The sequence below is a fragment of the Urocitellus parryii genome, chromosome 4 (genome assembly GCF_045843805.1).
Source record: "Urocitellus parryii isolate mUroPar1 chromosome 4, mUroPar1.hap1, whole genome shotgun sequence".
Lineage (NCBI taxonomy): Eukaryota > Metazoa > Chordata > Mammalia > Rodentia > Sciuridae > Urocitellus > Urocitellus parryii.
In genome coordinates this window covers 39,610,445-39,631,518 of record NC_135534.1, presented here as the reverse complement: position 1 = coordinate 39,631,518, position 21,074 = coordinate 39,610,445, and the positions used below count along the sequence as shown (strand labels likewise).

At 32.1% G+C, this 21,074-nt stretch overlaps 1 protein-coding gene across 3 annotated transcripts in view; it reads left to right on the top strand.

The window, feature by feature from the left end:
* Luzp2 (leucine zipper protein 2) overlaps positions 1-21,074 on the top strand; it is a 477,121-nt gene that overhangs the window by 391,513 nt on the left and 64,534 nt on the right. For all 3 annotated transcript variants that reach the window (XM_077797695.1, XM_077797694.1, XM_077797696.1), the window contains one exon: positions 15,346-15,420. In XM_077797695.1, the coding sequence (XP_077653821.1) occupies positions 15,346-15,420 (75 nt within the window). The remainder of the gene's footprint in view (positions 1-15,345; positions 15,421-21,074) is intronic.

Below are 21,074 nucleotides of genomic sequence, written 5' to 3'. Positions count from 1 at the left end.
CTTCATTACATGGCTAAGGGCTTGTCGATTTTATTTAATTTTTCAAAGAACCAACTTTTTGTTATGTTAATTTTTTCAATTGTTTCTTTTGTTTCAATTTCATTGATTTTAGCTCTGATTTTAATTATTTTCTGTCTTTTACTGCTTTTGTTGTTGATTTGTTCTTCTTTTTCTAGGGCTTTGAGATGTGATGTTAAGTCATTTATTACTTTTTTTCTTCTTTTAAGGAATGAACTCCATGCAATAAACTTAGTACTGTCTTCATGGTGTCCCAGAGATTTTGATACATTATATCTGTGTTTTCATTCACCTCTAAGAATTTTTTAATCTCCTCCTTGATGTCTTTTGCAACCCATTGTTCATTCAGTAGCATATTATTTAGTCTCCAGGTGTTGGAATAGCTTTTATATTTTTATTTTATCATTGATTTCTAATTTCATTCCATTGTGATCTGATAGAATGCAGGGTAGTATCTCTACTTTTTTATATTTGCTAAGAGTTTCTTTGTGGCACAGTATATGGTCTGTTTTAGAGAAAGATCCATATGCTGCTGAGAAGAAAGTGTATTCTCTTGTTGAAGGATGAAATATTCTATATACGTCAATTAAGTCTAAGTTATTGATTGTGTTATTCATTTCTATAGTTTCTATGTTCAGCTTTTGTTTGGAAGATGAATCCAGTGATGAAAGAGGCATGTTAAAGTCAGCCAGAATTATTGTGTTGTAGACTATTTGACTCTTGAACTTGAGAAGAGTCTGTTTGATGAACATACATGTTCCATTGTTTTGGGCATATATATTTATAACTGTTATGTCTTGTTTGTGTATGATTCCCTTGAGCAGTATGTAGTTTTCTTCTTTATCCCTTTTGATTAACTATAGCTTGAAGTCTACTTTATTTGCTATGAGCATGGAGACCCCTGCTTGCTTTCTCAGTCCATGTGAGTGGTATGATTTTCCCCAATCTTTCACCTTCTATCTGTGGATGTCTTTTTCTCTGAGATGAGTCTTTTGGAGGCAGCACACATTTGGGTATTTTTAAAAAATAACCCAATCTGCCAGTTTATGTCTTTTGATTGGTGAGTTTAAGATATCAACTTTTTGAGTTATTTTTGAGACATGATTTGCATTCCCAGCCATTTTTGTTTATTGTTGGTATTTAACTTGACTTGGTTTCTCTTTTGATTAGTTTTTTGCTGATTTTCATTGTTGTATTTCAATTCCTCTTCATGGAGTATTTTGCCAAGAATATTCTGTAGCAAGCTTCTGAGTTGTAAATTATTTTATCTTTTGTTTATCATGGAAGTTTTTTATTTCATCATCAAATCTAAAGCTTAATTTTACTGAATATTAGATTCTTGGCTGGCATTCATGTTCTTTCAGAGATTGATTTATGTTTTTCTTGGATCTTCTAGCTTTCAGTGTCTGGGTTGAAATATCTGCACATAATCTAATTGTTTTCCCTTTATATGTAATCTGATTCCTTTCTGTTGTGACTTTTAATATACTCTTCTTGTTCTTCATGTAAGGCATTTTCATTATAATGTGCTTTTTTTTTGATCTGTTGTGATTTTGTATTTTTGGCATCTTGTAAGCCTCTTGAATTTGGTTTTCCAATGCATTCTTCAAGTTTGGAAAAATTTCTTATACTATTTCATGAATAGATTGCTCATTCCTTTGAATTGAAACTATATGCCTTCCTCTATTCCAAAACCTCTTAAATTTGGTCATTTTATGCTATCTCATATTTCTTGAATGTTTTGCTCATAGTTTCTTACCATTTTCACTTTACTATGTACATTATTTTCAAGATTATATATTTTGTCTTCATTGTCTGAGGTCCTGTCTTCCAAGTGGTCTAAACTGTTTGTGATGCTTTCAATTGAACTTTTAATTTGGCTTAGTTAAAAATTTTTAAAAAGTTATAAAGAGTGTTAGGAAAAGTAGCTGGAAAGTCTTATCCTGGTTCCCAATACTAATTTAAGAAACAAAGATGGTAAAAAATGATTTCTAGGCATATAGCTTAATTTGCCAACAGCAACATTATTATCTTCAATACTGAATTATAGATTCTTATGAATCTATATGACATTCTCCACTTTGATTTGATATAAATTATTCACACATAATGTAATTAACATTGTATATTTAAGAATTTATATCTTAGTAAAATTAATAGTGTAGTAAATATTCTGTGAAAATCACCAACATAAAAATGTATTTCTAAAGGATTGCTTTCTTCTGAAAGCTTTGTTTGTTCAGCTTTCTCCCTAGACCCACACTCAGATTTCTGAGGAGACACAAAGAATCTGCCAACTGTTCCAATTAACATTTAAAGCTTCACTGAAATATCTCTGCTTTTAAAGAAAAAATATTAATAAAATCTGATAACCATTAAATAATAATATCATGTTTTACTAACTCACAAAAAGGCTGAATGGATGTCCTAAGGTTTTAAAAGTATTATTTCAGGATAGAATATAAAAACATAAGATTAAAGAGTTTGAAGTAAATATTGAGGAAGGTGCATAAATTAAGACATTTTACAAAGTATTTTTACTATTATTAAAATTATTAATAAAATAGTACCACATTTTTACATATAAATTTAAATTACTCATAATAGTTGAAAAGAGACTTAGGAATAGAATTGAAGGAAGGAGCAATTTAAAATATATGTCAAATATTAAAATGAATTATTTTTATAAAACTTAGAAAATAAAGACAGATGTTATTTTGTTGATTTTAGAACATTACTGTAATTTTTTAAAAACTATGGAAACTAATCAAAGTATGCCTTTAGCTAGAAGAGACATTAAAATCTCTACTCCACTTTTCATTTTACACATTAGGAAACTGAGATCAAATAGCAAATCGCCAAGGTCATGAGATAGCTCTGATTCACAGATCATTAAATTTTCAAATAAATTTCTGTTGTTATGCCCTACCACACTCTGATTTGCATTTCATATTTATATTATTTTTAAAAGAACAAATGACATAAGTATTAGATATTTATTCAAAAACATGGCCTATTTCAAATAAGTTTTAGAGAACTTTAAACATGATCTAGATAAGTCTTGTAGCAGGGATGTAGTATTTTATTGTGGATTTCATTGCCCATATGATAATTAATGATGTCAAATATTATCATCTCAGAAATTTACTGATATTTCTTTTGTAGTTTGTTCACTTTTTGACCTCTATTTTGGTATTTGATTGTCTCTGATTATTAAGTTTTATTATGAAATTTTATTTATTTATTTACTTATTCATTTTTTGGATAAAAATACTTTTACTGTTTAATATTTTGCATTTTTTTCTTTTAGTTTTTGTCCTTTTTTTATTCTTTTTTTTTTTTTTTTTTTTTATTGGTCGTTCATAACATTACATAGTTCTTAATACATCATATTACATGGTTTGATTCAAGTGGATTATTACCCCGTATACAAATTGCTGTATCACATCAGTTACCCTTCCATTGATTGACATATTGCCTTTCTAGTGTCTGATGTATTCTGCTGTCTGTCCTATTGTCTACTATCCCCCCTCCCCTCCCCTCCCCTCCCCTCCCCTTTTCTCTCTCTACCCCTTCTACTGTAAATCATGTCTTCCATTTGTATTCTCTTGACTTACCCCTCCTTACCTCTTATATGACATTTTGTATAACCCTGAGGATCGCCTTCCATTTCCATGCGATTTCCCTTCTCACTCCCTTTCCCTCCCACCTCTCATCCCTGTTTACTGTAAATATTCTTCTCAAGCTCTTCGTCCCTACCCTGTCCTTGTTTACACCCCTTATATCAAAGGAGTCATTTGGTATTTGTTTTTTAAAGATTGACTAGCTTCACTTAGCATAATCTGCTCTAATGCCATCCATTTCCCTCCAAATTCTATAATTTTGTCATTTTTTAATGCAGAGTAATACTCCATAGTGTATAAATGCCACATTTTTTTTATCCATTCATCTATTGAAGGGCATCTAGGCTGGTTCCACAGTCTTGCTATCGTGAATTGAGCTGCTATGAACATCCATGTAGCAGTGTCCCTGTAGCATGCTCTTGTTAGGGCTTTAGGGAATAGACCGAGAAGGGGAATAGCTGGGTCGAATGGTGGTTCCATTCCCAGCTTTCCAAGAAATCTCCATACTGCTTTCCAAATTGGCTGCACCAATTTGCAGTCCCACCAGCAATGAACAAGAGTGCCCTTTTCCCCGCATCCTCTCCAGCACTTATTGTTGTTTGACTTCCTAATGGCTGCCAGTCTTACTGGAGTGAGATGGTATCTTAGGGTAGTTTTGATTTGCATTTCTCTGACTGCTAGCGATGGTGAGCATTTTTTCATGTACTTGTTGATTGATTGTATGTCCTCCTCTGAGAAGTGTCTGTTCAGGTCCTTGGCCCATTTATTGATTGGGTTATTTGTTATCTTATTGTCTAATTTTTTGAGTTCTTTGTATATTCTGGTTATTAGGGCTCTATCTGAAGTGTGTGGAGTAAAGATTTGTTCCCAGGATGTAGGCTCCCTATTTATCTCTCTTATTGTTTCTTTTGCTGAGAAAAAACTTTTTAGTTTGAGTAAGTCCCATTTGTTGATTCTATTTGTTAACTCTAGCGCTATGGGTGTCCTATTGAGGAATTTGGAGCCCGATCCCACAGCGTGTAGATCATAACCAACTTTTTCTTCTATCAGATGCCGTGTCTCTGATTTAATATCAAGCTCCTTGATCCATTTTGAGTTAACTTTTGTGCACGGCGAGAGATAGGGATTCAGATTCATTTTGGTGCAAATGGATTTCCAGTTTTCCTAGCACCATTTGTTGAAGATGCTATCCTTCCTCCATTGCATGCTTTTAGCCCCTTTATCAAAAATAAGATAGTTGTAGTTTTGTGGATTGGTTACTGTGTCCTCTATTCTGTACCATTGGTCCACCCGCCTGTTTTGGTACCAGTACCATGCTGTTTTTGTTACTATTGCTCTGTAGTATAGTTTGAAGTCTGGTATCGCTATACAGCCTGATTCACACTTCCTGCTTAGTATTGTTTTTGCTATTCTGGGTCTTTTATTATTCCATATGAATTTCATGATTCTTTTATCTATTTCTACAAGATATGCTGTTGGGATTTTGATTGGCATTGCATTGAACTTATAGAGAACTTTTGGTAATATCGCCATTTTGATGATGTTAGTTCTGCCTATCCATGAGCAGGGTATGTTTTTCCATCTTCTAAGGTCTTCTTCTATGTCTTTCTTTAGGGTTCTGTAATTTTCATTGTATAAATCTTTCACCTCTTTTGTTAGGTTGATTCCCAAGTATTTTATTTTTTGGGGGGATATTGTGAATGGAGTAGTTGTCCTCATTTCCGTTTCAGAGGATTTGTCGCTGATATACAGGAATGCCTTTGATTTATGCGTGTTGATCTTATATCCTGCCACTTTGCTGAATTCATTTATTAGCTCTAATAGCTTCTTTGTAGACCCTTTTGGGTCTGCTAGGTATAGAATCATATCATCTGCAAATAGTGATAATTTAAGTTCTTCTTTTCCTATTTTTATGCCTTTAATTTCTTTTGACTGTCTAATTGCTCTGGCCAGTGTTTCGAGGAAGTGGTGAGAGAGGGCATCCCTGTCTTGTACCAGATCTTAATCACTAATGAAGGGCAAAATTTTTATTTGATAAAGTTTTATTTATCCTTTTTTTTCTATTTGAACTTTTATTTCTATATTAGAATTTTTTATATCAAGCTCACAAGGATTTGCTTTTAGAAATTTTACATTTTTAGCTTTAAATTTAGGTCTATAATAATTTCATATTACATTTGTGAATAGTGTTGAAGAGCAAGTCAATGTTGGTTTCACACACACATGCACACTTATAAATGTTTTAAAAATCTCCACTTTCTTTATTACCATTTATTGAAATTAGTATTTACAAATATATATATATATATATATATATATATATATATATACACACACACACACACACACATATTTGTATTTCTTAAAAACTAAAATCGCTATGCATGTTTTTTGATTTATCATAGAGATCTTGGTGAATTCGTGGAGTTTTTTTTATTCATTGTTTCATGTCTGTTGTTATGCCCTACCACACTGTCTTTATTAATGTAGCTATAGAGATCATCTTGAAATCTGCTGGCATAAACTCTACATGCTAGCACTTCAAAAAATTATTTGATATAGATTTTCCAGATTGATTGGCAAATTTGTGAAACAGATACTGTGAGAATTTTAATCTGATTTGCATTTCATATGTATATTATTTTAAAAAGAACAAATGACATAATTATTAGATATTTATTTAAAAACAAGGCCTATTTCAATTGATAGACATTGTATATGTATATTTACACTTATTTATAACTTCTGTCATTTCTCTCAGTAATATTTTGTAATTTTCATTGTTGTGATTTTTCAGTTCTTTCATTTAGGAAAGAACTTTTGGTCTTTTTATGCTATCCTTGGCAATTTTGAACACATTTTTTTCACACTCTTCTCCTGCTACTGCAATGCACATATGGTAAATTGTTTGATATTATTCTAAAGATATTTAGGTCTTGATTATGTTTCTCTCAACCTTTTCCTCTCACTCATCTTAAAAATTGATCATTTCTATTTGTATCAATTCATATTTAGTGGTCTTTTATTTTGTCATTCTTATTTCTTTAAGCCCATCCAACAAAATTTTCTTTCCTATAATTTCTATTTAGTTTTTTCAGCTTATGTGCAAAGATTACCTAAATCCTTCTCATTAAGAACACAATACCTTTTAAGTTCTTGATTAATAAAACATTCAAGTTAATAAATACCCAAAGTCCTGTAGCTTGACTGAGCTGCACCTCCAAACACCTGCTTCTTCTCCCTTTCCAAATTATATCTAGGTTTTGATTTTGCCTTTCTTTTTTAAAATTAATTTTTAAAATTTATATATGACAGCGAAATGCATTAGAATTCACATTACACATATAGAGTACAATTTTTCATATCTCTGGTTGTAAAGTTAACCTACAAGAGGCCAAAATCTAAGGCAGGGCTCAAAAAACTTTCTTTGTAAAGGGTCACAGATTAAATATTTCCATCCTTGCAGGCCACATGGCTCTCCGAAAACTGCCCAGTTCCACCACTGTAACACAAAGCTTCCAGACAGCACCTAAACAAGTAAAAGCGGTTAAAAATAAACATATGCTTAGAGAAATCTGAACAAGACTCAAAGATCTTCAGCATCATATTAAACATTTTAACATGTGCATGGGAATACAAATAGTAGAATAATAATGGGAAATACAATATATTCAAGATTTTAGAAAATACATTACTGAAAAATGTGAATTTATTTACAATTATGTTTACAGTAAGATTTAGTGGGGCAGATTTGGTCTTTGATCTACAGTTTACCAATACTCTCTTGTGCTTGACTATTTACCTAACAGCTGTCATTTTAACCCCTGAAGGGTTAGCAGCAACATTTGGCTCATGTCTCTGGAACTCCAAGACCCTTGTACAGTACATGAACTTGACTGTTTTTGTTCTGTTCTTAGCCATGTTATAGCTTCTCTAAGATTTATCTTCAGTGAGATATTAAACTTTGCATATGTAGACCAACTCTCAATGAAGGATATAAAGGAATATCCCCTATCCTAACTTAGGGGAGTTTCATTTTTCTCTTTACTCTTCTCTGCTGCCCTGCCCCATGTGTTACAGCCATTTAATCTGCCCAGGTACTAATCTTTATCTCTACAGCACAGTGATCCCTGCTTGGGTCACTCCTCTCTGTACTTTGGTTAACAAATTGACCTCAGGCAGAAAACTAGTGTAGTTATTACATTCCTCATATTTTAGGGTTCCTAGCCTGGCACACATGATTCACAGTTGTTGGTGGAAAGAATAGTCTATCACTGGTTACTCTGTTATGTATTAGAGGAGATGATTTGAATATTTTATTTTTAAATAAAAGAAAATATAATTACCTAATTAGAAATTAATTAACATAAGGAAATTTGGCTTACATATATTCACTAAAAACATAAGACCCTTGATTACAGGTATGGTTTGATTATGAAGTCACTGAAGCCTGTTATATATTTACCTTTTATTTTCTTTGTGCTGTTTTCTTTGTTATCTGTTGCTATCTTTGTTTCTTGACTGTTGTAGCCTCATGTTGCTTTTTGTTATTCTAGCAATTGTGCATATTTGAGTTTAGACTTAAATGTTCTCATACTCTACTGGAAAAAGCAAGGAATATATTTCGTTTTCACTTAGACAAGATATTTTGCATTCCTATCACCAAGGGTGCATATATTCTTGGAGTTGGCCTGAAGTTAATTAAGTGCCAAATCCAATCACAATGATTTGACTAGGTAGTTGAAATTAAGTAAATGCTTTAAGAAATCACATCCCCCATTTTTAGAATCGAGCACTGATATCTCACTTAAGACATTACTGACAAAGGATGTACAAAAATTTGTCTCAAAGTCTAGGTGCTCTATAGAGGAGAAAGGAATTCAATATCAAATACATAAAAAATTCTCCATGATATATTTTCTTTAAGTGGTCATAATAATCACATAAAATATATGATGACAACATAATTTAATTTTAAAAATTAACCTTGAAAATTGTATGTTTTCACTTATTTCTCCAAGACAAAATTTATTGAACTTTATAAGTTTGTCACATTAAAATTTTCTTTCAATAGCACATATTACTAGATGTAATACTAAGCTATTTGTGTGTGATGTGGGATCTAAATTTAGTTCTTACACCTATATTAGTCATTCATCGCCAAGTCTCCCAGTATTGCTCTCAAGATATTCATGTTGAAATGAGCAGGTACTACATTAAAAAACCCAATGGCCAATGTTTATCTTTATACTACAGTTTTGTTCTTTTATCAGTGTGTGATTAAGCAGAAAGGCATTATAGACTTCAGTGGTTAGGAGTACCAGCTATATAGAGATATATATTGCTTGATTTCAAATTACAAATCTATTTCCCTTCTGTGTAACATTGAACAAGATATTTCATTAATCTTTCTTGGTTTTTCTCATTTGATGGGATAAAAATATAACTAGCTAACTGTTAAGATTCAATTATAAGGGGAAAAAGCTGTAATCTCATAACTTAGATTTTAAGCTGTTCATCATTCTTTTGTATTTTGATCAATCTTGAATGCATAAGAGAATGGAGATACTATGTATGCACTGCAGGGCAATTCAATTTTACAGAATCTTTATGGAGCTTTCTGTGACTTGGTGGGAAAATACACACACACACACACAAACACACACACAGACTCATAGTATTCTAGGTTTTAATTTTTAATTTGGGCTTAAGGTGAATCATGGACTTGGATTTTATTGATGTGGCCAATAAAAAAATGATTTCCTGAATTGAATTATAATGTTTTGTTTGTTAATTTAAATAGCCATTACTTGGAAAAGCTCAGTATCTTTTGTGTCTTTGAGATGCTTACTATCTTTGAAAATTAAAAATTTTGAGCCAATAACATTCATTTTTACATGGCTGACAGAAATTTTGGAACAAAACTTACAGCTCAGCCAAGAAAAATGGATAGAAGCTAACAGCTCAATTATCAAGGCCTTTTTCTGCTGTTGCTACTCCAACCTTATCTTCAAACCCCACTCATGAGACAATTGAGCACATTTGCCATTGACCTGGTGATACAGCCAATTATTGGTGTCTAGTTCTGTTCCCTCAAATACGGAAGTTTGAACATTAGGGAAGCACACTGAGGCAAGCATATAAAGCAAGGTTTATTTCAAAAGGGGTAAGATAGACTTCTTCAGATATTCTCATATCCCAAGAAATAAGGTGTTCTGCCCTTTTTATATGCCCTAGGCTTCCTTTGTTCTCCTGCCCTCTTCCCCTTATCTTTCTTCCTTCAATGACTAGGCCCAGGAATGCTCCTTGGGATGGCCAAAAGGTGGCAAACAGGTGGGCTGAAGGGGGAAGAGCAGGATGGAGCAGCCAAGGACACATTAACAACCTTAAAGCTTGCTGTAGGGAGGGGCAATTCCTGGGACAGGTTACCTTAGCAACAGATTGGAGCAGGGGCAGGTTCTTGATAAGGGTGGAGGAAGGGCTCTGAAGGAATTAAGATTTAATCTCTCAGGGGACAGTCTTCAACTTGTCTACTCATTCAGATTTGGCCTCCTTGATCCAACCTGACACGATTTACCTATCTATACCAACTACCTGTCCAATTCTGGCTTCACTGGTATCCTCCATTGTCATTTAACATTTTACTAGGTTTAAAGTGAAGTCCTTTCTGGAAGAAGATAAGGGAGATACAGATAATATTCACACAGATAGACACACATATGTTTATCTATATACACATATATGTGTGATACACATATCAACATATAATACAAATGTACCATATAAATGTATACATGTATACTTGTGTATGTATATATTTTAGTTTATATATGCATATATTGTGTGTATATGTATGTATATATGGATGTATGTATATGAATTTAGCATTCTATGACCTCATGGAATTTCATGAGAAAAATTAAGAGAAGAAATATTGAAGAAGGTAGGGAAAAAAATAAAATTGTGTCTCTGAGCTTTTCAGCAATTTGGACTTACAGACTAATCTATATTCAATGAATTAGAACCTCATAGAATTAGTCACTTGTGAAATTTTTGTTAAATGATTCATTGAAATTTCAGTTAAATTTTAACCATCTAGCATCATTTTTACTTCATCTAACAAAGGTACACCTTCATTTTTCTCAGGAGAAAATCTAGTTCAATTTAAAATTAATCCTTAGAAACAAAGCAAACAGAAAAAAACAAAAGAAACAAAAAACAAAAACAAAAAAGCAACAACTTCAGAAGTTCTGAGCTTAGAGTAATGGAGCATGGAGTCAAGAAAGCCCTGGAGTTCCATGTCTATAAATACTTTGAATTCTGTACTTCTATATTTCTTAGTAGATTAAGAATTTTTAAGTAGATTAAGAATTAAGATATGAACCCATTATAAAGCTTAAATAAGAAATGCACAGGTGAGAAAATGAGTGTTATAGCTATCTGTTATTACTTTTATTAGAAGACATTTTGACTGGTTAGACCACACTGAGAAGTTTCCCTTCTTCCCTCAGTTTCAGCCTATATTCACTTCCAGTTTAGAAATTAGAATCTTATATGATTACTTTAATTTCATGTGCATTTTCTTCCTGTATGCATATCTACAACTTATGTATGCAAATAATGTCGCCTGGACTAAGAACAATTAATCACCTCATAAATTCTGTTAAATAATTGAATGTGAATTAGAGCTACCTTTGAATCATTATTAGAGTCTCTAAAATCACATTTATTTTACAAAAGATTGCATTTTCTCAGTTTAACTTTGTTAAGTCAAAACAAATAAAGTGTAGTATCTTGTTAAGTTCCCTAGCTTTCATAAGTCTTCTAATATTTTACCATTCACAGAAATGTTCTTGTGGCATATAATATAACTAGTATGCATGAGCTAATCCAATATCTGAGCTATTACTGACATATCATAATATGATGGTATTTGAGTCCAATGGTATATGCTTGTAATACCAGTAACATGGGAACCTGAGGCAAGAGGATCACAAATTTAAGGTCGCCTTGGCAACTTGGGAGACACTGTCTAAAAATACAAAATAAAAAGGTTTTGGGATGTATTTCAATGGTAAAGCACTCCTGGTTAAATTCCAAGTACTACAAAAAAGCAAATCAAAATGAAACAAATATAAAAACAATATGATGACATGTGCAATTCTAATATTTTTCTTTATACTTTCTGTTACCTACTCTCTTTCAAGATCTCTTTGCTGGGGACCAAAGAGATTCTAGAAAAGGTAAATAATTAAAATCCTATGAATTAATGGCAATAATAGCTTTAAGAGCATTTTTTAAAATTTTTTAGTTCATTTTTATTGACCTGATGTAAGCTCTAGAGATGGCTATATTGGGATATATTGTTCCTTTTCTGAGACATATGTATGTATATACATACATATATCAGACCACACCTAGAAGTATATATGGCCATTAAAAGGCACACATCCTTTATCAAGTGTTGTTATATTTTATAAGTCATACTTTTTAAAGTGTTTTATAAATACTAATTCACTTAATCCTTATCATTAATCCTATACAGTAATTACTACAATTGTTTTCATCTTTATGGAAGATAAAACTGAGGCATGCATTTATCAAATTTCCCAATGGATTAAAAATTGGTAAACAGGAGGAACCAGACCTCAAATTTCAATGGCCACAATCTATGTTCTGTTGGATCTATACAGTGGAGGACAACAATATGGAAGACTGATGCACAACTTTGAAAACTAACATTTTCTTATACCTGTAGAAAAAAAAATGGAGAACTTTGCATAAGTAACACTAAATATTTGTGGCAGAAGACAATTACATGTAGAAAAGGCAGTAGAAGATATTCAAATACAAGTTTTGAAGTTCTCATAATCCTCTATGCACTTATTGATTTAAAATAATATCTTTATTGTCACAGATAAGGCATTGCATTATTTGTTCCATTCACTAACTCATCTTTTTATCACTTGCTTCTTGCTCAGTGTGCTATGTATGTATACTCTCCCCTTATTTTTGCTCAAAAGGATTAATATTATTTGTATGGAAAGGTCTTAAAATTCCAAGCATGATTTACTTCTTTCATCCTTCTTTCAGAAGAGCTCTCCTCTCTATCTATATTAATAGTTTTTACTTTGAAACAAACAACCCAGACCCAGAGGCTAAAAACAATCATTGTGGGTTGGTGAAAGTCAATGATTTTCCTGGGTCCCTGCATGGCTCATATCTACTTATTCGCCTGTTCTAACCTGGGTTTTTCCAGAGGAACTTAACAGGGACAGTTCTGTTCCAGCAGTTTAACTCAGTTTTATCCTTCCCATGTAATGTCAGAAAAATCGGAGAGAAAGCCCAGTTTCAAGTAACTTCCAAGGACACAATCAAAATCAAAGGAAAAGTAAATATGCTTTATCTCTTGATGGGAAGATATGCAAGTCATGTGGCCAAGGATGTGGAAGAAGACAGAAATGAAATGAAGTGTAGGGATATAAGTTATGATTATAACCTGACAATTTTTCTATTTTCTTTTCTTAGTTTTCTTTTTACAATTTTTTTCATTAGTGCATTATATGTAATAGTGAGCTTCACTTTTACACAATTGTATAGGCAAGAAATAAATTTGCTTACATTCAGTCAAAAGCATTTCCTATTTCCCTTTCCACCTCCTCCCCCCATTCCTCTTCCTCTACTTTAATGATTTTTCTTATATTTATTTATAGTTTTGTTTAATTAGTGATTTATAGATATCCACAACTTGAAAAATTCACTGTGGCATATTTATATATATGCATCACATAATTTGGTCAATTTCATTTGGTAGTTCCTCCCTTTTCACATCACTCCTCCATTCCCCTTTATCTTCTTCCACAATTCCACAATCACATTAATATCCCTTTAGACTTCACAGGGTCCTCCACTGTTGTGTAGCTTCTGCATATGAGAGAAAACATTCAACACTTGATTTTATGAGTCTGGCTTATTTCATTTAGCGTGATTGTCTCCTGCTTCATCAATTTACCAGCAAATGCCATTTTTTTTTCTTCAGCCACTGTAACTATTTGAATTTGTAAGCATATGTGTGTTTGTATATGACCAAATTTGTTCTCTCTGAGAATAGGGATTTCTTTAATTACCATCAATGCAGAGTTTCTGGTAAATGTTCCAAGTTCAAGCTCAGCACTGTAGCACACACCTGTAATCCCAGTAACTCAGGAAACTGAGGCAGGAGGATCGCCAAGTGTGAGGCCATCCTCATCAACTTTGTGAGGTCCTAAGGAACTTAGTGAGAACCTGTCTCAAAATTTTTAAAATTTTGAAAAGAACTGGAGATGTAGCTCCATGGTAAAACACCCCAAAAGTTCAATCCCTGGTGTGTGTGTGTATATATATATATTTTTTTTTTCACACACACACACACACACACACTCAACTAACTAATATTGTTTGGTGTATGAAATGCTTGATTTAATTCTAGTAAGTAATCAGATGAGAGCATTCATAATACAAATTAAAATAAATGTATTCAATTATTCTCTCTTAACTTATACCATAATAAACTAGATTTAGAAAACAAGCTTAAAGGTCAGTTAGGAGAAAGGATAATTTTTAAATTAACCTCTGCAATACTCAAGATGAAGCACAGTGTCGGGAAGAGTAGAAATATGGGGAATAGTTAAAGATAAATGGATGAGCAAAATAAGAATGGAACAAATCAAGGTGTTACAAATACTATAGGTATGCTGACAATGAAACTTCCAATTTTTAATATTTCTCATTTGGATGTTGTTGTATGGTGTAGAAATGTATTGTCATTTTTAATTTTGAAAAGTCAAGTGCTTTGGCCAAGATCACATGACTAGGAAGAGATGGAGGCAGGATTTAAATATGTATTTTTCAAATCTGAAGCCATTGCTGTTTTCTTTAAAGAACACAGTTATGGTATTTAAGAATTGCAGACATATGATGGGATACATTTATATATGTTTAAGACTCAAAAATAAAAAACACAGTGAATACTACTGCACTGATCTGCTTGGGTTGCCATAACAAAATGACAGATGGGTGAATTAAACAGCATAAATTTATTTTATTACTGCTCTTAGCATTAGAAGCCCCAGATAAAGATATCCATATATTGGTTTCTGGAGAGGATTCTCCTTGGGTTATTGGTAGTACTATATTTTTCTGTCCTCACATGGTTATTAAATGTGGTTTAGTAGAGAAAAGTCTCATGCTTTTCTTAGAAGAACATGTGTCCTCAAAGAATTGGGGATAAACCTTATGAACTCATTTAACCTTAATTATCCTCCTTAATACCTCTATAGCCAATCAAAGTATGTAGTCATATTTGGGGTGAGAATTTCAATCAACATAGGAAATTTTCAGGGGGATACATTTCAGGCCTAAGAAGTGGAAACATAACTGATAGATCAAATCACAATATTTCAAAGACTTAAGTTGAAATTTTGGAAACATATGCTTTAGTCCAGTGAAACATTTAGTGCATATTCATTCAGAATATTTCACTTTTTGCATACAGATCAAATGACCTTGCAAAATTATGTTTTAAACCTGAATTTGTAAATGAAATTTATAAAGTAATTTTTTTCTTTTCTATATTTTATTCATTGGAAACGAATGACAGATACTTAAAATTGGCTGAGAGATTTTAGAATTTACTGAAAAGACTTGCTTTTCTTTTATGTTACAGGCCCAACAGCTTACTGATCTGGAACAAAAATTAGCTGTAGCCAAAAATGAACTAGAGAAAGCAGCTCTTGACAGGGTAAGTTTACGTCTATGAGCCATCACACTTTGCTTTTTGAAAAAAAAAAAATGCTATAGTATGCTCATTGCTTTCTTTGATTTATTAATTCTGTTCCAGATGCTCTGCATGTAAGACAGTTATAGAATTCATGAATATGTGATAGTCTCTATGGACTCCATTTTTTTTCCTTATTTTTGCTGCTACAATATATTTACTCAAGTTTCAGGCTCTGTGAAACTTGAGTAAATATATTGTTCATGGCTTCAATTTTTAACTTATTCCTACATTTGTTATGTAACACCATGAATAAACATACTTTATAGCACCAACTAAGATGTTAAGCATTAACTCTGGATGAATGAGTTGTATGTTTTATATATTACATACATGTGTTATATATGGAGGGGGATGTACATTTGAGGTATGCAACATATGTGTATATTACATTTATGTATATGTTACAATTTTTGTGTCATAAAATGTAAAATATTGTATCTAGCGCATATAAATTATATAATTAATGCAATATTTTTTAAACGTTTAATTAGGAATTCTATTCCCTTGATATTTGTTAGTTTGTTCTGTAGAGTCAGCAAAATAATTTTTTAAATTTTAAGAAACTGTGTTCTGTTTTCAAGAGCGTTCTATTTTGTGATTACAGATTAGTAGTCATTTTATTGAGAAAATTAAGCAAGCAAAATTAATGCACTTATAAAAAATATTTACAATATATTTATTTATACACAGTGTATTATTGTAATTTTTCAAAGAAAGGAATGTGCCTCCTAAAAACAAACTGGCTAGAAAATAGAAAGAAGATGGAATATTTAAATCTGGTTTTACCTTGAGCTCTGTTGATGTCTTTCATCAGCCACCTGTTACTATGCAGTGGTTTTGAAGGACCAGGCTAAGACTCCACTTCTCAGGGACTTTATTCATTTCCTCAGTATGGTATGACCAAACTATGATGGCTATCACAGCTAAGATAGCCAAATTGTCAAACAGGATATCTGGGCAGTGTCCTTTAGAGGGGCTACTAAGAGCATTTGTGGGTGCCAATGATATTCCTTCATAAGGCTTAGAACTCTGGGATCAATTAACATTTGAATGAGTAATTTGTTATCTTAACAACCTAACTTTCTTATTGTTGCTGTATTTTAAATAAATTTACCTAATTTAATAATTTTAGGGGAGTCTGGTATTCTGTGGAGAAGATAAAATATGATTTATGAAAACTCTAGTTTTGTAAAGCATTGTGTTAGCTCATAGAAAAGAAGTGTACACTCCTACAGACTAATCTCTGACCATATCCAACTCATGCTACATAACATTACTTGTAAAAAGGAATTTGAAACTATAGAATTAGTGAAATCAGAAATTCAGAGGCAACATATAAACTTAAAGTTCAAGTAGACCAACTTAAAACAAAAATTTTTAAAAAATACCTTTCTCTGTCATTTCTACCACCGTCTTTATAATATACATTTTATGTCCTAAAAAACATTGAATTCTTATGATCTTGACATTCTGTTAGTTTTTATCATATCTAGTTATTGGATCAAACTGATATTACATTTTTTTTCTGATTAGATTTCACAGAAGCTTTTCATAAATTAATAAATTAATAGCATTAAAATGTTTTTTTCTTGTGCTAGTTATTATGGGAAATAGAAAATATTTGATATCTGATTTTGACTCCCACATGTGTCATAATTTCCTGAGCATGAACAATTAGTAAATAATTCTATACTGAGTCATAAGACAATAGAATCACAGAAAATGTAAGTATAATTGGGTCACTTACAATGATATAGTCACAAAACCCTTCACTGGTACATTATAATTGGGCCTGTGTCATTAAACCCAGGGTTAAGGTAGAGTTGCTTCTTATTCTTTAGGTATGTTTTTTCCTCCTTCCCAATTTCATTCTCTTACATATGCATTTATGTACCCAGCCCATACCATGCCACAGTCTGGATTTAAGATGGGAGTTTGCATGTTGTATTGCTTAAATAATGATTCCCAGAATCTTTCTTCCTATCTTCAAATTAAAACTTTTTTTTTTTTTTTTTTTTTTTTTTTTTTTTGCTGAATTACCATGTTCAAATCCCTCAAACTCTTTAAATTTCTCTGGGATCAATAATACAAAGTACTTTATAAAGGTGATGGGAGATTAGAAAAGTAAAGTGCTTTGAACAATACCTGTCACATGCAAAACAGTCATTATTATTATTAATGAATGAGCTCACAGTGCCTGCCTCTCTGTTAAAACAATTTCCCCCTTAACCATTAGGATTGAGTCACTCCTTTTATAGTGAACTATAAAAGTGTTTCATATTAGATGTTGAGTTCAACAAACCTCATGTAAGGTATGCATGAGGCACATAAACAGCAGTCATAAAGTCAAATAGAAATGTTGCTTATTTCAAAATGGATAAAAACCAGTTTAATGAAATTGCTCTTTACCTCTCTCCATCATCTTTACATGAGACTTTTCATATTATTCAGGTGTCTAGCTCCTAAAAATGGTATATCTTGGCTTTAATTAAATACCTCAAAAATATTATAAAAAGCATTCAAACTCCAACTTGGTCCTCCTGACATATATAGTAAAAAAAAAAAAAGTCTCAGTTTACTATTCTAATATAAGCAGCAATAAACTCAAAATCTAAAAATCAACCTTGAGGTTCCAAACAATCAATTATTTATTTGGCAATATCTTATGAACTATGGTCAGCTTTCACAACTGGAATATAAAAATGGTCATAAGGTATAAAAATCCCTCAACCTTTCATACCAAAAAAAGTTTGTATAGCATCTGAGTCTCAGAAAATTTTACATAGGAAATCATACATTAATGCAGATAAGATTTACCTAGATTCTCAGGACAAAGTTGTCAAAAGGAGAAATCTTTTTGCAAAAGCATAGTATTTGGTTTATAGCCAAATTACAAGAAATTGTTATTATTTGAATACAGAAATGAAGATATAACTTACCAAATAAATAAACATGTTTTCATAGTATTGTCCAAGGGATTTGGGGACTACTAGTGTACAGATCCAAATATTTTGAGTACTCCTGGGATTGTAGAGTTGATTCGTGTCAGAAATAAAGTTGAGGAAATAAAGTTTCAACTCTTTATGGTCTTTCTGAAGTCAGCAGCTGATATTACACCCTCATCTTTCTGAGATAGTGTTTTTATGTACAAGAGTTAAGATGAGCATGAATAGTTGTAAATTGTCATTACTCTGAGATTAGATATTAGGAGAACCATTATATTTCTAGGATGTATTTCATTGTCCCCAAAGAAAATGCATTTTTAGGGGAAAAGCACTAATATATATTCACATGAAATATTACTTTTTAAGTTTCTCACCATCATAAGATCACATATAACAGTTATTTCTTATGAACTTTCGATAGGATATAAAAATACATAAAAGTATTTTTAATATCTGTGATAATAATATGATTGTATTACCCAATGTGCTGGATAAAATAGAAATATTTCATCATTTCCTCATGTAATAGGGCATTAGCCTCTACATTCTGAAGGATTTTCTTTACTTTTTTTAATTACAAATATTTGTTCAGTTGAAAACTGATGCTGCAGAAAAGCTTCCAACTCTCAAAGATAATGCATTATATTTCAAAACTTGATGAACTCATAAACACATATGCAAGAAAATAAATTGAAACGATGTAAAGGCTAAGAAAGACATAATATTAGGAAAGGTAATAGTGGCTTAAAGGAAGGCACATTCTTAGAAAGGGTACTCAAGATCTGTTTCCTAAAAGATAAACTGTGAGTTAAGTGTGTGAGCATTTTCAGTAAAAATTCCAAAGTGGACCTTTGGGTAAGGCATCTGCAGCTGGGGATATTTGAGGGGCTATAAACAAAGGATACCAAGACAAGCAGAGGGGTATAGTTAAGAAATTTGCATCATAATAGCATATAGAAAAGTGGTTTGATGCAGTGAGGGCAAAGACAGCACAAACAAGATTAACTTTGGAAGAGAATAGGTTTTAGGATCTAGGGGAAAGTACACTATATATGTTGTACATCACAGTGCATTAAGGGACATCCTGTCCTAGCGAAATTTCAAAGTGAGCAGTAGCCTACAGCTTTAAGACAGACTTCAGTTAGCAGTATAAATGAAAATGCAATGACTTTTATATGTATTGTAAAATTGTTGGGTCCTGTTCATGGAACCTCATTGAGCCAAATATGAGTAATATCAACAACAGGCCCTGTTAAACATTAAGAGGCACTGATTAGGGGTCATATAGAAAGTGGTCAAATCAGGGCAGCTTGCTCGCAGCAGTCCATAATCTTTGGCAGAAAATCCTGCCACACATTCAAGAAATTGTACGAAATTCCAGATGAAAGGTCTTGATACAGGCTTATGACCCAAGGAAAGAAAACTAGTAGGTAAAACATTAAGAATAGGTTAAAATATGAAGGAAAGCTAGCTTCCCAGAATGATAGAAAAAGGAAGAGGTGGAGAGCATATTTTATAATGTTTACACTACTAACCTGGGGTTATCCTGGCAAGGTCAAGAGACCTGTGGAAATAGATGAGTGCACCAATATTTAGGCACCCAAATTTAATATATATATATATATATATATATATATATATATATATATATATATATATGCATCCCTTTCAATGATCGTTTAAAATTTTTGTTTTGCTTAAACAACATTTACTAAGGATCAATGTTTGAATCAGTTGATACTATTCATTATTTTTAGCAACTGAGTTCCACCATTGCACACCTTTAGAGAATTGTATATTATGTCAGCATATACTTTAAAACTTCCATAGACCAAAGTTTTAAATAAATAGTGCTACGAGAAAACAAAATATGAGTACAGTGAGCACAACAAACATCATTGCTTCCTGCATGGTTAAGCATTCAAACTCAACATTTCAAAGCCATAAAAGCTTTGGTTCTTGGTCAAGATATGTCTGATGCAGTCATTTTTTTTTCTTTTTCCCTGTCTTGTGTTAGCATGCAAAGGAGAAAATATATTTAAATTGCTCACAGCCATGTACATTATTTAGCTCCTGACACGGCATTCAATGCCATGGTCTCCTAGTATGTCCCCAGAGAAGAAAAGGGTCAATTGGGATTGCAGCAAAGAACAAGTAGATCAGAAAACCTGATTATAACTCCTTTTCCACTTGTTTTTTGAAAATAACTTGTAAATTTTCCTCACTGACGTACAGAAACACTACTTTCAAGTAACTTTTAAGTTGTTTATTCAAGACGTTTTTGAGACCCTGTAGTATCAGGGATTATGCTGAGTTCTGTCAAACATATACAAGAGTGCATATACTTAAATATCACAATTATTGAGAAACTCTATGAAGAAAGGAAACAAAATCAGTTGTGGAAAATAGTGGGGTGAAGAGAGGCAAGAATCTGAGTATTAGAGTAATTATAAAAAGGGATCAATTTGAATAAAACAGTTGAATTCATCATTGCCATCATTCAGCTCAGTCCCTCCCTCCATGCCCAGTTCATACTCCTCCACCCTAGTCCTTAATAAGTTCAAATCTTTCAGATTGTCTTTTAAATCTGAAGAATGAAATTCACAGGCAATGGAAACAAGATTTGAAAGGAACAGAATTTATTCAAGTGTAAAAAATAGAAACAGAACT